General features: G+C 50.8%; 1 protein-coding gene across 6 annotated transcripts in view; it reads right to left on the bottom strand.

The window, feature by feature from the left end:
- RNF220 (ring finger protein 220) overlaps positions 1-12,805 on the bottom strand; it is a 188,367-nt gene extending 175,562 nt beyond the window's left edge. The window contains exons 1-2 of one of the 6 annotated variants that reach the window (XM_082766509.1): positions 12,596-12,805; positions 5,630-6,370 (exon numbers count right to left, since the gene is read on the bottom strand). In XM_082766509.1, the coding sequence (XP_082622635.1) occupies positions 5,630-6,254 (625 nt within the window). In that variant the 5' untranslated portion in view covers positions 6,255-6,370; positions 12,596-12,805. Of the gene's footprint in view, positions 1-5,629; positions 6,371-11,054; positions 11,346-11,514; positions 12,011-12,595 lie in introns of those variants that run through there. The other 5 variants (XM_082766508.1, XM_082766511.1, XM_082766512.1 and 2 more) reach the window with 5 other exon arrangements.
- Between the last annotated feature and the right edge of the window lie 4,067 nt (positions 12,806-16,872).

Here is a 16,872-nt window from a genome sequence, read left to right as displayed (position 1 = left end):
GCGCCTTCTGTCAAAAGCTATGGGGCAGCTCGTGCCAGCCCCACGCTGCAGAGGGGCAGCCGTGCCCCCCAGACTGCCCCGCTGCGGATTTGGGGTCCCAGCCCAGCACAAAGCCCACCCCCACTATTCCGCTGGGACTTGGTGGCAGCAGCTGGGCCTGATCAATGGGGCTGGAGGCTTGATGTGATGAAATCCTTCTGGAGAAGCAGGGTTGGGCTGGTGGTTTGGGGCTGTGCTTTTGGTGGGATGGACAGGTGGTTGAATTAACCGGGTGAGATGCGGGGTTTGCCCTGCAAGTGCTCTCCTGTGAGTGGTCAGACACACGGAGCAGAAGAGGGACGTCACGTATTTCCTGCACGTGTGCCCACCTGTGCAGGAGGAGGTGGATGAATAGGACATTGACGTTTTGCTCAGCCCTTTTGCTCCAGAGTTGCAGACTACATTAACAGGAATGGCCCCAGGAGCCACTGGCATCACCAAGCCAACAGGAAAGACAGCCAGGTGGCGGTGGCTGCGTGGGGACACATTTTGGAGGGGAAAACAGATCGAGCCCTTCCCCAAAACAATTCTCCATCCCTCTGCCGAGAGCCGGGTGCAGGCAGGGAGGGGGGCAGCAGCAGCACAGCCACCCACACTGGTGGGAGGGCACGGCCAGGCAGTGGTGTGTCCCCCCGTGGTCATTAGGTATTCCGAGTGTGCCGGAGAGCCCCACAGAGCAGAGAGAGAAATATAAACTGGAGATGGGCAGAGGCGAGCCATGCCAGATGGCCCCGCAGCCGGCAGGGGCTGCTCCCACCCAGCCCGTCCCCACTTTTACTGTTCAAACATTTCTTTATCCCAATAAGACAATTAAGGCAAGCAGCCTGGAAAGGAGTCTGGGCAACAGTTTGCAGGGGGAACATGAAGGCTGCTGCCAGAGAAGCAGAAAAAAAGAAGGGATGGACGGGCTCTGAGCTCCATCCAGGCTCCACAAGGACAGTGCCAGCCGTGAGATGGGGACCATGCAATGGGGACCTTCATCCCATCCCATCCCTCTGCCTGCCCACCCCTCCTGAGCACCCACTGCTGCACCTCCACCCAAGGCGGAAAGGCGGAAAGCAAATGTTCCACTTGATTTATTTCATTATTTCGTAAGCAATTTTAAGCTTGCAATTTCCCGTGGTTGCGGCCGATTATTATTAGCAGCAAAGCGTCGCTCCGCGTTAGACCCCAAATTTTACCTGCCTCGGACGTGGTGAAGTGCTTCAGGAAGGGTGGCAGCTCTACACGGGGTGCGTGTCTGTGTGTGTGTGTGTGTGTGCGCGGCAGGGGGCTGTGCCCAGATAGCCCAGGTCTGATGCCCGCAGTGTTGTGGATTTTGGGAATTCAAGCTGTGGTCATCACAGCCCTGGTGTCCACCGCCTGAAGCACAATTTACATTTTTGCAGTGCTTGATCAATAACAAAACAGTTGTTTCCAAAGCTGAGCTACCTCCATGCTGCAGATGGGCTTTGAAACCCCAAACTGGAACAAGGAGCAAACTGATACAGCGCACAGCTTCACTTGCAGGGGAGCAACTGGCTACAGGACAAAGTGACCATGTGCAAAGAACCACGGATAAATATTATTATCAAAAAGAAATAGTAAAAGCAATGTTAATAACCCCACACACAGCAGTCCCAAGAACACAGTGAGGACCACGGTGTGCCCACCAACAGGCCAGGAGAAGGGTGAGAGCCACCAGCACCAGCAGGGAAACCGAGGCTGCAGGAGCCGGGCTGTGACAAGAAGCTGGAAGCTGAGCAAGGACAAAGAGGTGGCAGGTCCTTGGCACAGCAGGCCGAGCTCCACAGCAAGTCACAGACAACACATGATGTGAGGAGAAGACTGCAAGGGGAAGCCATCTCCTGTGGAACCAGCAAGAAAGCCTCAGAGATGTGGCTGAGATATTGGTTGGGATGAGGTCCGGCTCTTTGCCCAGAGATCCTGGTCCTGGGATGGACTTCTGCCCGTCACTCTGTGGGGAAGTGACGCCGTGGTGACTGGGTACAGAAGGCCACTGGGATAAATTTTATTGGAAGCAAAGAATAAAAACAAGGGCCTTTTTTTTTTTTTTTTTTTTTTTTTTTTTTTTCAGATTTTAAAATGGGGCTATAGATCTCTTTTGCAGAAAGGAACACGCCATTTATTTCCACTCCTTCTAGGAATCTCAACTATTGTATGCTTATTAAAGGAAACCCATAAAACACATCGCCCAGTGTCTTTAACACACGCTTTACAAGAAGCCCCCAACCTCCAACAAATGGCATTATGTTTCTCAGCAAGGCCCCGCCGAAGGGCCCCATCCAGCACGCCTTACGTCTGCCCTCCCTGGAAAGGCTGCACTGCCGTACACACTCCCTGGTCACAACATCACCCCGGACGTCCTCGGTGCCTGTGCTTTGAAACAAGGGACACCGTGTCCAAGAACATCAATTTCAGCCTGATTTGACATGAGGCACTCACAGCAGCCATCCCGTTTTGCAAGAGGTGGCACAGACCCCAGCACAGGTCCAGCACCCCTGGGGAGCAGCCCCCTGCCTCTGATCTCCATTCATCCAAAGACCAAGCTATTGCCTCCATACAAACAGATCTCACAGGGCCAGGTGATAATCATGGTTACACCAGCACAAATCCTAAAAAATGTTACTGAATTTAGCAAATTTTCTATGTTGGTGAAGACAGGATGAGACTTCGCTCCCTTGATGCCCAGTGTAACTTCCAAACACTGCCCAGGATGAAAATGCCTGCCTGGGTTCTCATTGTGTTGCAAAGTACCTCGAGTGTGAAGTTATTTTTCAGGAATATTAAAACAGTGCAATAAATTCCTTTAAAAAAAAAAAAAATCAGAAAATCACCCTTTAAGTTATGGGGTAAAACAAACATTTTAATGAGCTAATCAAAAAGGGTTCTCATGCAGTAGCACAGAAGACTCTGCAGTGCAATTACTGTGCTTCACCTTCCACATAACACAAACCCTTTCAGGAATCTGAAAAAGACAACTAAACGGCTGGGCTCTGCACATCTGGAGAGCACCCCTTAGACACATGAAGGTGTTGCTGATTGAAGAAAATGTCTCGATTTTTGCCAGCTCTTGTGGAAGCGTTTTGCCTCAAAGCTACAGTCACCTACCTGCAGCAGCTTCTCCATCAGGAGCAAAAGCACGCAGCCTTGACATATCAAACAGGCACACCCGGAATGCCCAAAACTTCTCAGGAGCCAAAACCCAGAAACAAGAACCCCCCGAAGCACTCATTTGTACAGAAACTCCAAAAATGTGTATGTAAGTGTCAATATAAAATGGGATCGCAATTAGATCTGCAAAGCGCAGCCTCTTGAATTCCTCTTTGCGGAAGTTTTTCTTTTCTAATGGTGAGCATAAAAGATCATTAGGATCCACTAAAAAGCCCAGCTGCTCACTCGCTCGGCCTCCGGCAAACACTCCCATCCGCGCGTATGCACACGCCAGATAAACCCACGGTGCTAATGGAGCTAAGTTTCCATGGTGCAGCATCTATATATGATGGGAATATGATACAGAGCCAACAGACATGTTTAGTGTAAACTGTCCCGGTAGTTACGCAAGAATTTTAATGTCAGTAAAACATCAGGGACGTCGCCTGTGCTCTGCTCCACCGTGCAGCCGAGCGTCTTAAAGAAAAGTGGTGATACGGGGAAGGAAAAGCAGCCCGAACCACCTTCCACCTCTGGGCGAGTTGTCGAAGCTGGGTGAAGTTGTCGTTGTTCCTCCTCCCCTCCCGGCGAGCCCCTGCGGCAGCGCGGTGCCGGGTGCTTGTGCCCAGCCCCGGTGACGCGGCACCGTGCTCGGTGCTGGCAAGGACACGGCACCTTGGTCCGCAGCTGCGCGCCGTGCCGCCTAATTCGTTTAACAGATTTACTTCTCCAAACGGGGTGTCTGACAGGGGGTGGCCAGCAAGATACACGGCAGCTGATGCGCTCGAAATTCATTTAGCAAGCAGACCCGCTCCTCCACCGCGATCTCCCGGAGTATTTTTTGAGCAAGCTCCCTTCCCACAGCCAGGTGGTATGGGAAAGGGAAAGGGCACAGAAGAAAAATGTCCCCAAGCCTTGAAACCTCACTCGCCTCCCCCCAGCAAAATAATTATTCTAGCGGTTACGCAGATGCACCCGTCCACATGCGCTCCCACCTACGGCTGCGGCCCCACAGCCCCACGAGGATGGCCGGGAGGTGCTGAGCCATGCAAGGAGCTTGTGGCACACAAAGTGCCACGGCCAGGGGTGGATTGGGAGCAGGGGGAGAAGGAAGAGATCACGTCTGTGGTGCAAGGAGCACACAGCTTCTGCCTTGAGTGGGAATCGCCCTACCCTCGCAGACGCTGACATAAAAGACACACTCGCAGCATATTTCAAAACCAAAGAGCGATGGATTTACAAGGCAGGTTGATTTTATGATGACTTTTATTGAAAAGGTACGCTGGGTTTAGGCAGATGCCTTTTAGCGCCGGTAAGTTAGCACAGCGCCTAATTCAAGGAGACAGCCTGAGGAAGCAGCGCCGACAGGGGAGAGAGAGCCACAATGTCTCTATTACTCTCCTCGGCATCATAAACGGGAGAGGAAAAATCACGTCGGGAAGGGAGAGGAAGAAGCGGCGCAGTGGATTTTCATCGCAAAAAAAATATATATAGTAATAATAATAACGACGGCAATAACAGAATTGTTTTCTAGGAAGAAAATTCAACAGAACAAAGGAGCCTACGTTAAAAGCAAACCCCTTGCTCATGTATGGGTTTAGAGGCAAACTGAGCGTAACTTGGCATTTCTCTTTGGGGTATGACACTCCACTTCCCTCCGAGCAGCCCCCGGAGGGGTCAGCACCCTGTTCAGCACCCCTGGAAGCCATCAGGGAGGACAGTGCCCCTCTGTGCTGCCACACCATCAGGGAAAGGTGACAGGGGAGTGGGGAGCAACAGCCATGGACGTGTGGGCTGCTTTGCCTCAGCCCAGCCACCTGCCCGTGAAAGGATGCCTCGCCTTTCAGCAGCCTCCAAAGGGGGGAAGCAGGCAGGGAAAGCACATGGCATATTTTGGGAAACCGCTCGCTGAACCATAGGAGCAGGTTGGGGTTTGTGTCTTGCAGAGGGTGCTCGGTGGCCAAAAATATTCTCGAGTTAACCAGCGTCTGAGCCCAAGGCACAAATCCATTTGCTACAAGAAAGGTGGGTGTGAAGACAAGGTCAGGATAAGATACCTGAAGAAGCGGGGTGTACACACTTGCTACAAGCTCTGGGAATGTCTGTGGCTACCTGCTCCAGCTGGCCCCCTGCTCACACACATGCACGTACAGCATCTGTATCCCTGCACTGGGACACAGCCATCTGTCTGCACGTAAAGTCAGGTCAACCTTGTCCCCAGCTGCATGCTGGAAGACAAGTTCCCTTCCAGAGCACCTCCCCTTAAGACCTGTCGTTGTCCATTTATAAGACACGAGGCAACACTGCGTGGTTTAGCCCGGCAGGGAGGAAAGGCTGCCTTTCCTCTGCTGTCCGCAGCACTGCAGGACAGCCACCTGTCGAGCATCTCAACGAGGCACGACTAGAGGAAAACCAACAAGTCAACGGAGGTACTTACATCTGTCACTTCGGTCCTCGGGACTGGATGAGGTCTCCCGGTCAGAAATGAGGCCAGAAACCGCAAAGATCTTCTTCCCCGTGTCATCGACCTTGAGCGAGCCGGGGGAGCTGGAGGGGAGCTGGGTGCCAAACTCGTACTCCTTGCCGTCAGCGTCTGAGAAGCGCAGGTGGGGCGAGTCGGTGTCGTGGCAGTTCTTGAGGCGCTTGGCCGGCGTGAAGGCCGACTGGTAGCTCTCCCGGTCCTCGGTAGACGCGAAGGGGCGGAAGGCCCCGACCCCGCTGTGGTTCAGCATGCTGATCGGGGTGCAGTCCAGGTTGGGGGGCGCGAACTGGGGGTGGAGGTGAAGCAAGGACGGGGGAAAGTCACGGTTCGCGAACGCTCCCGGCACCCCGCCTTGCCGGTGGTACATGGAGGCAAACGTGTAGGAGCCGTTGGTAAAGGGAATGTGCACGTCCTTGTCTGCTGACACGGGGACCCCAAAAGGCCTCGGCTGCTGGCACGGAATGGAAGCGTCACGGCTGGCTTCGGCGGTGGAGGCGAGCACCATCAGCGCCGGGGAGGCCAGCGGGTTGGGGAGGTAGGGTGAGTTCTCCATCTTGAACGCTGCCCGGTGTAAGTCCATCGGAGTCTCTTTCCTCAGCAGGATCGCAGGCGGAACAGTCTTCCCTGGAAGGAAAGCAAAGCGAGGCCCGGGGCTGGAGCAGGGAAACCTAGTGGAGCATCATCACCCTCCGAACGCTGCAAAGAAAGAGAAAAGAAAAGAAAAAAAAAAAAAGACTGGTTAGGCTTCTGCACTCGTCTCCCTGGGAAGCTCCGGCAGCAGGGTGGCCACTTGTGTTACAACCAAGCGGCCAGAGATGCGCTGCTCTTCTCATTCAAGAAAATCAATAGACAACTTCACACACTGGTGGGATCAGCTCTGGCCCTCCAGGTTAAAGGCTGTCATCCAGTGCAGACGGATGAAAGGCAAACCAAAGAGAGGAACACTCGGATTTAATAACCCCCTACTAAACAAGGTTCGGTCTAAAATTAAGATAGTAGCTCCAAACTGAAATTGGAATTTGATAGTGGCAAAAGAGGCATGTAAATGTAATTGCAATCAGCTTATTGCCCACACATACACAACCCTAATTTGCTTGTGCGTGTGTGCAACCAGCACAAAAATACCTATTGTACAGTTACCAAAAAAAGCCACCAGATGTGTCATACTGCACACGATGCCTAAGACACGCATCGCAGCCGTGTATTTCCTCTCCCTCTCACGGTATACATCTGTGGGTAATGCTGGCACCCACAGCACTTGCCACAATCCCATAGACCGCGGGGATGTACGAACGGGGCTGTGTGGATGCGTGTGTGCCATACATCATCACAAACACACACGCACGCACTCTCCCTTTTAGCAAAAGGAGAAGAGACTTCACCAATAAAATGCCTGGCGTCTCTGACAATATTTAAAATCATAATGGGTGCTTCTGCCATCTGATCTCTGCAAACGTCTGCCTTTCGGGTCGGGGACAAGAGAGAATGGATCAGTAATTTTAGTTCCTAATGCACTCACTCTTAAGTAGATTTGTAAACTGCCCTGGATGTGCCATTAACATTTAGAGGAAAATGTTAACAAAATTTCTGACTTGCATCTTGCTGAGCCTCCTAGGCTGGCTACAGCCCACCAGCCAGCCACCACCCCCTCCCAGAGCAAAAGGAGGAAAAGCCGCTCCTTTCTGCATCTCTCCGAGTTGGCTTGGGCTTTTTGCTTTGTTATTTTCTCCCCCAATCAATCTAGTGTCTTTTCTTTCAAGTTTCCGCTGCCTGCCATTCAGGCCCCACAGCCCAGCTTAAAATACAAGGACTATAACTTTGAAACAATATACTAGCCGCTGGAGCTCAAAGGGCCAGAAAAATCATATAATAATAAAAAGCTGTTACAAATTGTGCCTCTTAAATCCAGAGGGTCAAACATCTCAAATAAAACTTACTGAAAGAGTGTCTCCCTAATGGAGTGCCTTTTGTACTCCATGAATGAGGGAGCCTAGGTTAACAAAGTGTATGAAATCCAGCCGGTGGCTTTAATGCAGTGCAGTGATAACATTTCCTCTCCCCCATCCTGTACCCAGGCACTCCAGCGACTGTTATTAATTGCGAAGATGAGTGGGCATCATCTCTCTGCTTCCTCATTTGGCACCCCTCCTTACAGACAGCGTTGCTAAATTACCAGATGAAGTATCTCACGTTAACGGATCTGCTCTCTTCCAAATTTTAAATAACTTTCCTGTCCAATTCTTGAGCATGGGGGAGAGGGATTGTGGCCGATGCCAAGGGCATCCTGCTTAGTGCTGCAGTCCTGGTGCGCCAGCTCTGCTGCTTTATGCAAGGCTGCTCAGAAACTGGTGGCCAGGGAACTGCATCCCCTGGCAAATTTGGCATTGTTGGGGGCTTACGCAACCATGGAAATATATATATGCGTGCACATAATCCTATATTTAAAGGCATGCTTTCAAACAAACCACCGCTCTCAGAAATAAACAATCATTAACGTGGAAGTGAAACCGAGCAATCACAAAAAATATGGATTTCCAGGAAAAAAAAAAAAAAAAAAAAAAAAAAAAGCAGCCACCTCTGCCTCCTTTTCTATTTTTACTTGTGCTGTCACCCCATTACGTTGAATGTATTTCAGAAATTAGTAATCTGGCCGCAACACTTGACACTCCTGTAGGATACTGTGAATCACTACGGCCGTTTATTCGTTTGCAAACTTCATTACACAGGGAATAAATCAACACATTATAATATCTCACCCAGCCAAATTTCATTTTTTTTCAACTCCCACTTCCTTTTTCGTTCTCTCTTGCTCTCCTTCCCGCTCAGCACCTCCCCCCCCCCAGCAACATGTACAGATTAGGCTGCGGCGGACCAGTCATTATGAAAATCTGTCGTTAATACACTCCCAATGTCAAAATGTCATAGGTTTAAATACAGAACCCCAAATAAGAAAACTAACTGACCTTCTTAATTAAAAAAATATGGATTGCAGGATAATCAGCTGGACAGAACATTTGGGTGATGGGAAGGCAGCGGGCACAGGCGAAGTAAGTAACTGCTACTTTTCTGCCTCTATGCTGATTTTTTTTAATTTAGCACCTCGCGCAAATCCAGATTAAAATAACTCCAGCTATTGATCCGAGCAGTGGAATTGACATTAATTTTAGTTCACTTCTCACTTTGCAAAGGGATCAATAGGAAGTAATAACAGCTGACATCCCCGCTGAAAGGAGGAGAAAAGACGGGCTAGAGACAGAAATCGAAAAGCAACCAAATAAATCAGCAGCTACTTTTCCACGGCATCAGACAAACTCCAAACAGATTGCAAAAAGTCTTTGTTGAATTAACTAAACAAGGAGCAGAGGGAGGGGGGGTGAAGATCAATCTATGAAGCTACATAAACTGTCCACCAAGTCTCAAGGTTAGACGCACAGACTGAAAACATACTCTTTTTTTTTTTTTAATTATTATTTTTAATGCTACCTATCTTCATAGTTAATGGTTTCTAAAGCTACCCTGTTTAAGGTGTAGACAAATTACCTGTGTAAATGTGTATGTTGCTAATAACAAGGCTGAACGTGCCACAACCAAGACAAATCGAATCAACAGCCTTAGCTCTGAACCATAAAAAAAAAAAAATCTCTCACCAAGAACAAGTTGTAATCAGTTATCTCTGGCTCAGTTTTAGTTCCTCTGTGCATGAAGATTGTAACGCTGCTCTGAATTAGTTCAGAGGAAAGTCTGATAAAAGTAGGAGAAACCATGACAGAGGCGGATTTAGCAGGCATCACACACACCCAGCGAGTGAGGAAAACAGGAGTGAGCCCTGGTTGGGAGCACAAAACCCACTTGCTAATCAGCCTGCGGAGAAACACACACATATGCAAGCACATGCACGCCGCGTACACAGCCACCGGATCTGCAAATCTTTTACTAAAACGTTACTCGGAGTTCCTATTGCTAAATCACTTCTCTGCTATCGATTAAAATAAATAAAGCACACCACTCTGGTTTCTACAACAGGTTGCATTTTTGTGGTCTCTCAACCATTTCCAAATGCCAGAGATTAAAATAATGGGGCAAATTAACATTTTTCTACCTCCAGAAACAAAGTTTTCTTAGGGAAAAAAAAAAATTAGTTAACAACCTATGGTGAAAAAAATAAAAAAGGTTAAAACAAAAGGAAACCCAGGAAAATTGATGATGCATGTAAATTAGGAAAGACCCAGAAAAAAATCACAATATCCATTTACATTAAAAAGTTTTTTCCCCATAAATGTCAAGTAGGAATTTAGAAATATGCTCTGCGTAGAAAAGCCAAAGATTATAAAACAAAATAATGCCAGCTGTTTGGGGATTTAAGTGCTCAAATGGATTATATATTTGAACCAAACTGGATTTCCTTATAATAAATAAAACAAATGCAAGCTCGAAAGCCAACAAAGGAGAGCTCTCATCACTGGATTAAGATACAAAGGAAAAACAGTTAATTTTTTCCAACGCGTGAAATATGCCAACTGCAGCCGCGCACACGGGCAGCTGCGGTGAAAACCGGTTTAGGGGGAAAAGACGAAAAAAAGGAGAACGGGGAGCGGGGGAGCCGGCGGCCGGGGCGGGCACCCTGGGTCCCGGTCCCGGTCCCGGTCCCGGCTCCGGTGGGCACCGCGGCCCGGCCCCTGCCCCCCGGCCGGTGCTGGCCGCGGGTTTTGTTTTGCTGCAAACTTCTAAAAAAAAAAAAAAAAGAAAGAAAAAAAAAAAAAAAGAAAAAAGGAAAAACGAAAGAAAGGAAAAAGGGAAAAAAAGAAAAAAAAAAAAAAAAAAAAAAAAAAAAGCCCCCGGGGGGTGAGGGGGATGCCCCGCGGCGGGCTGCAGGGAGGAAGCGCCTGGGGTTTTGCAAAAGAAAATTAAAAAAAAAAAAAAAAAGGCGGGGGGGGACAAAAAAAAGGCACCTACCTACGGCCGTGCCCGCCGCCTCGCCCCCCCCGTCCCGCACCCGGCGCGGCGAAACCCGACCGAAAACCGCGCTCGGACACCGGCACCGGCACCTCCGATCCCCCCTCCGAGGGGTGCTGGAGAAAAGCGAATGGAAAAAAAAAAAAAAAAAAAAAAAAAAAGGAAAAAAGCCAAGGGGCCAAGCCCACGTTGCAGCCTCCCGACGCCCCGCTAAAGCCCCGCGGCTCCGCTCGTCCCCGCCGGTAAATTAAACAGGTGTTTGGTGGCACGGCTCGGCACGGCACGGCTCGCTTGGAGCAGCCCCCGGGTGCCCTTTTTTCTCCCCTTTTCCTTTTTTTTTTTTTTTCCTCCTCACCCAGCGGGTCGCAAAGCTCATCAAACGCGAAGATGCCCGGAGTCGTTTGAATTTATTGCAACAATCACTTACCGTCCACGTTTCCTGTGTGGAAGGATAAGCATTGAGCACAACTCTTTGAGTAGACAGTTCCTAATGATTTCATTGTGGTCAACCAGATGGTTTTTATGTATTCAGATCTGAAGGTGAAGAATTTATTTTTTTTTTATTTTTTTTTTTTTTTCCCGTGCTTCCACCCTATTTACAGACTTCCCTGGGCTAGAGCCGGGGATGTTGGTTAAAAGAAAGACAAACCCCCGCGATTTCTCGAGCCGCTGGATGAGCCGCAAAGTTTCCTAAAGGACCTAAGCGAAACCCCGCGGAATTTCCTTCGCCCCCGAGCTCCGCGACCCCCGCCTGGGAGCGACTTTTGCTCCTTTCGTTGAATTCCGCCGCCAGCTCTGCGGTAAGGGGAGCAGGGGGAAAAAAAAAAAAAAAGAAAAAAAAAAAAGAAAAAACCACGCGTGGGGGGAGCCCCGCGGGGGGTTCCTACCTGCGGGCGGCCGGGGGGCAAGGGATGGATGGATGAATGAATGGATGGAAGAGCCGAGGATGCGCTGCCAACTTCAGCCCCGGCCGAAATTAAGGCTCAGAGGCCGCCTGCGAAGTGCGGGCGAAAATCGGATTCGGTCTTCGGGCGCATTTTGGGGACGGCTTCGAACTAAAGTTCACACGGGCGCCGCAGCGTTGCAAAAATGAAAGCTCCGGAGTCAATAAATTTCCCGGCTGCTCCGGGGGTTTTGAGCGCACGGAGAGCCTGGCGGGTTTGCAAATACTTTTTTTTTTTTTTTTTTTTTTTTTTTTTAAGCGTAAAATATAAAAAGGTTAGCGTGTGTTTGTTTTTTTTGTTTTTTTTTTTTTTTCTTTTCAAAAAGAAGGAGAGGGAGGGAAAGAAAGAAAGGAAAAGCCCCCGGTGGGTCTGTGCGTGGCACGGGCAGCCGATCTGCTTATTTCCTTTGAAAAAGTTTTTGTTTTGCAGCCGCTGGGAAATGAAATCGTTGCTGCCCAGAGCAACCGCGGAGCGAGCGAGATCCCGGGCTCAGCGAAGGGAAGCGAGGAAACAACTCCCCCGGCTGCCCCTCCGAAAAAAAAAAAAAAAAAAAAAAAAAAAGAGTTCAAAATGCAAATATTTCGGAGCGAGGGCTCCGTGCCGGGTCCCCCCCCCCTCTCCTTGCCGTGCGCCGTCCCCAGCCGGGCTTCGGCGGCGTCCCCGGCACCTGATCCCCCTGCTGGCTCCCGGTCCCCCCGGAAAGCACCGGGAAAGGGGGGGGGATCCGGGCAGCTCGGGGCTCGCCGAGGGTGCGGGGGGGGCCCCCTTTTATCTGCCTTTCCCCTCGGCATTACCATGCCGATCCCCACCCAGCCGGCCCTCCCCGCGGCCAGCGCGGCTCCTTGCAGCCGAGCCGCCCGCTCCTCCGCGACCAGGGAGGGGGAAAAAAAAGGGGAAAAAGGGCGAAGGTTGGGGGGGGGCCGGCGGCTGGGAGGGGAAGGGGGTGTGCGGTGGGGGGGAAAGTTGCCCCGCAAAGTTTGCGCGTGGCTGTGGGGAGGGAGCGGGGGGGGAGCCCGGTACTCACGGTGCGGCTGGCGGCGGGCGCTGCGCGGAGCTGGAGGCGGGCGCGGAGCGGGGGGGTCCCGGGCGTGCTGGCCCCGCTGCGCCCCGCGGCTCGCATGTAGCAGGGCGAGAGGCGCCGGGGGTGCGAGGGAAGGAGCGGTGCTGCCTCTCGGTGCCGGCTCTCATCAGTGAATGAGCCCTCCACTCTCGCAGGGGCTCCCGGCTGCGCACACACGCGCGCACACCCGCGCACACACACGCGCGCACACACACACACACGCGCGCACACACACACACACACACACACACACTCTCGCACACGGAGCCCGGCTCGGCACTGCATACATTAGGGCGCTCGGGCAGTCTGGGAAATGCAGTCCAGCACTGGGAGCCCACCCGCAGCCCGGCCGCAGCCCCCCAAGTTGCCCAAATGGGGAGCCAAAGGGGGGGCTGCTGCTTTCCCGGGGTGCCGTGGACCGCCCAGCCCTTCCATGCCACCCTTGCCCACCCGCTGCTAGGTGCTGGCACCCGCTGTATTTTTCCTTCCCAAACTGGAGCGTTCACCCCACGGGGCACCCCAGAACCCTCCAGCCCTGGGGCAGGTGACACAGATGGCCCCCCAGGGTGCTGGCAGGCACACAGCCTCTCCATACTCGTCCTGGCACCCAGGGGTGCCCAGGGACGGGCAGATGTAATGCCATCCCCAAATTCGCCTTGGATATCCCCAGCAGAGCCAGACAACAAACAAGGGACTTGACACTGGTGGTGTTTTCCCTGTTGCAGCCCACATGCTCAGCACACACATCGCTGTTTTAATGCATCCTGGATGCACGTCGCAGCTCTGCACGAGCCCTCCTGCACACACGCTCCACCTCGGCCAGCCCCGGTGCTGTCCAGAGCCAAAGCTGCCCACTGGATGGGATGGAAGAGAGAGCTTCAGCTGGGGGATCAGATGGAAGACCTGCCTTATTGTTCCTCATGAAAAGCAAGGGCTGGTCCAAGAGATTCATTTATCCCACCCAGGAGGGAACTGGTTTGGCTTTTTCTTCAGCTGCTCAATAATTTCAGGTTGTTCTTAAAAAAAACAGAATATGGTGAGCACTTTGGACTCTTACTTAACTCTGCACCAGCATTTTCAAAACATGACACTACACACACTGAAAAAAAAGTCCTCTCCACCAACACCATCAACCTCTTGGGCTGTCCTGTGTGTGTGCGTGTGCAAGAGAAGGTTTGTGTGCTGATGTCATCCCACGGCTTCGGTGTGAGCAGTGACTCATCACTGAAGTATAGAGGTTGTTTTTGCCCAAAACTCTGCTGGAGCGTGAATGCTCCACCCGTTCAAAGGTGTCCACAGGCACAGTCAGAACTGCAGCCCCAGGCCTTAGCCTGGGACCTGGTGCAGCCACAGGGGGCTGCTCCTCCAATGGGCTGACCCTGATCCATCCTTCCTACGGCACTTCAGGGGCAGGTCTGATGCAGTCAGGCTGCTTGCACGCCTCCAGAATGATAAAGTCTTTGGGAATGGTAGTAAATGTAGCAATAAATAAATAAATACATAAGTTTTGTTTCTTCTCACATTTAAATTTCAAAATAAATGTGGCTTTTCAAGCTCCCCAACTCAGGAAAGCACCCGAGTGAAGGAGCTTCATGCCCGTTTTAAATGTGCCCATCATAGCTCCTTTCCCTGCTCTGAAGTTCAGCCAAATTGTGAGTAAACTTCTCTGTGCACAGATTCCACTCACTGCTGACATCTTCCAGTTTCCCCTGCTTACAGCCTGGTTGCTCAAGCCAAAGCTACTTCATATACAGAAGTTGTGATTCATTGGTTTGGGCCTTTCTGGCTCGGCTTTGGAGACGTAGCTGCCACCTGGGCTGTGGCACAGCCGTGCCCAGACACAACCAGTTGTGCTGATGGGCACTGCACACACTGCCAAGGCACTCATCCTGCAATGTGCTGCACACCGGCAGGGCCAAACAGCAGAGGATTTAGGTAAATGTTCCATAGGTTGGTCCGGATAAGCCACATTTTAAATAACATCAGTGTTTTGACACGTGTCAGGGAAACACATTAAAAGCAGCCCCTATCTCCTCAGGTCCTGGGGAAAACGTTCAGTTTGTGAACATTTGCAGCCCAACTTCACAGTAGCAATTACAGAATTCTGGTTAAGAAAGTGCTTTTATTATAAGGCTGTATTTTCAGTACTTACAACACTGTGAAAAACGATCCCTCAGATTTTAGCTTACTTTTGTTCTTAGCCAAAAAGCAATTTTATTTTATTTTTCACTTTTTCAGTTCCTTAGTATGGAAAAAAGGATTTGAATCCAGAGCTGGTGTCCAATTTACGCTAGCTGAGAACCAAGCCGCATGTTCGGAGGCCTGAAAAAAAAATAATGCAGCTTTATTTAACTTTATGTTACTGCACTGTTACACAGGAACTTAATACACTTTGGATTTAAGGAATAAGTCTGGCATTTAGCTAGCTTCCCTGAGAAATGTCTTCAGAGAAAAATGAGAAGATACACTCAAGTTATTTATATTTGTAATTACCATTAATCTGTATTGCTAATGAGGGCTTGATCCTGCAAATGGATCCATAAACATGGACTCACGCGCCAGCATGGAGCTGCGATATGCGCAGAGGCCCATAGGAAAAATTTCCACTGAAATATATTCTGTGCTGATAGTTTGGACCCTAGAATAACTTTGAGCATCTGATTTAACTTTGTGTGTATTGTTCATCTCTAAGAGCAATAGGGGACACCTCGATCTCATGTTTGTTTGCCCTCAATGCAAAAACAAAATCTGAGGCTGTTCCGGACCGTCGCAGTGCTGTGACTGCTCGCTGCAAATGCTGCTCTGAATGCTGGAGTCGAAACGAAATTAATACGTACAAACCTGAACCTGCAGAGTTGATTAGATGCACTTAACTTTATGCATGCAGATTTCAATAGGATTACCTATAATACAGAAAGTCAAGTGTATGTGCAAATTACACCCAGAACGCTGCTTCTGACTGTAAGCCTGCCGCATTCGTACAACACCAGTGTACAAACTGTAAAGCAAGATGCCTCGTTTGTCATTACGTTCTCCAGCTGCTATTTTATAAAATCACACAGATGAATACGACAGATTCTAGCAGCAACCATGGAAAGCCTGGGGCAAGGCTGCATCACCCATGTACTGGCAGCGCAGCGGGGTCCCGCGGTGATGCGGTGCATCTGCTGGCAATTGCCTGCTGTAAAGTCCTGGGTCCTACAGAAGGTGACATGGGGAGAAAGTGCTGGAATTTGGCAGCTCTGTGACCGTGTCCTGAAGTCCCTGGCACTGCCATTGAGCCAGAGCCAGGCTCTCCCTTGCATCCTTTCACCTGAAGTATGGGCAGAGGAAGGGAAAGGGGAAAATGAATTAATTAATCGAAATGAACTGTTTTATCGCGGTCATGCTTCAACGCACCCATGGCTTGCAGTGACGCCCGGCTGCCTGTGTAATCTCCATGCCCTCTGCTGGCTACAGCCAGCCTGTCTCAGCAGCGTGCCACCGGCCCTGCCCTCACCGTGGGACCTGGCCACTCGTCCCCTCCCGGGAGGAGATGGGGGCACGGGATGCCAGCGGTGGCAGCTGCTCACGTCCAGGTGGCTTTGCCCTCTTGTTCCATCCGAGCATCGATAGGTTTGTGGCTGTGAATGGTGGGACAGGAGCTTGAAGGCTCTGCAGCGAGGCACAGCTCGCTCTGGTCCTCCTAGCAAGGATGTCAAGGTGAAGATGGACCTCTGGGTCTGGGAGCATCATTCGGATCTGAGCAGCTCCTGTGACTGGTGTAAGGATCGCCCTGAGGCCCCGCAGGGCTGCTGTGGGATCCCCTTGTTCCCCTTGCAGCTGCTCCCCTGGTCCCATCTCTCTCGCAGATCATGAACCTGGGCTGAAATCCTGCAGTGTGATACGTAGAGCTGGCATGCTCCCCATCACCATTCCTCCCAGTACAAGCAAACAGCCCTTTATATGACTGGTTGACCCACAGGACTAGTAGTGAGAAAACCTCTTTCAGTCTAAGAAAATTTTCTGTGGCTGACAGAGAAGCAGGTCCCTTGCTCATCATCAGCATCACCACCTAGACCTCTTACAAAGTCTGCTGGGTAACACAGGAGGCCCTCCTGGGATGCCACTTCTGTTTTAAATCCTGCTTGTCACTAAAGCTCTACAGCAGGAGGGGAGACCCCGGCCAGGATTTTGTGAATGAGAGCTGTGTGTCCATGATAAACCATTGCCCCGTGGTGCTCTCTGCTGTACCTTCCCCT

Source organism: Aythya marila, assembly GCF_965140915.1.
Source record: "Aythya marila genome assembly, chromosome: 8".
NCBI lineage: Eukaryota > Metazoa > Chordata > Aves > Anseriformes > Anatidae > Aythya > Aythya marila.
The sequence above is the reverse complement of the archived record's forward strand: the minus strand, read 5'-3'. Positions and strand labels throughout refer to the sequence as shown.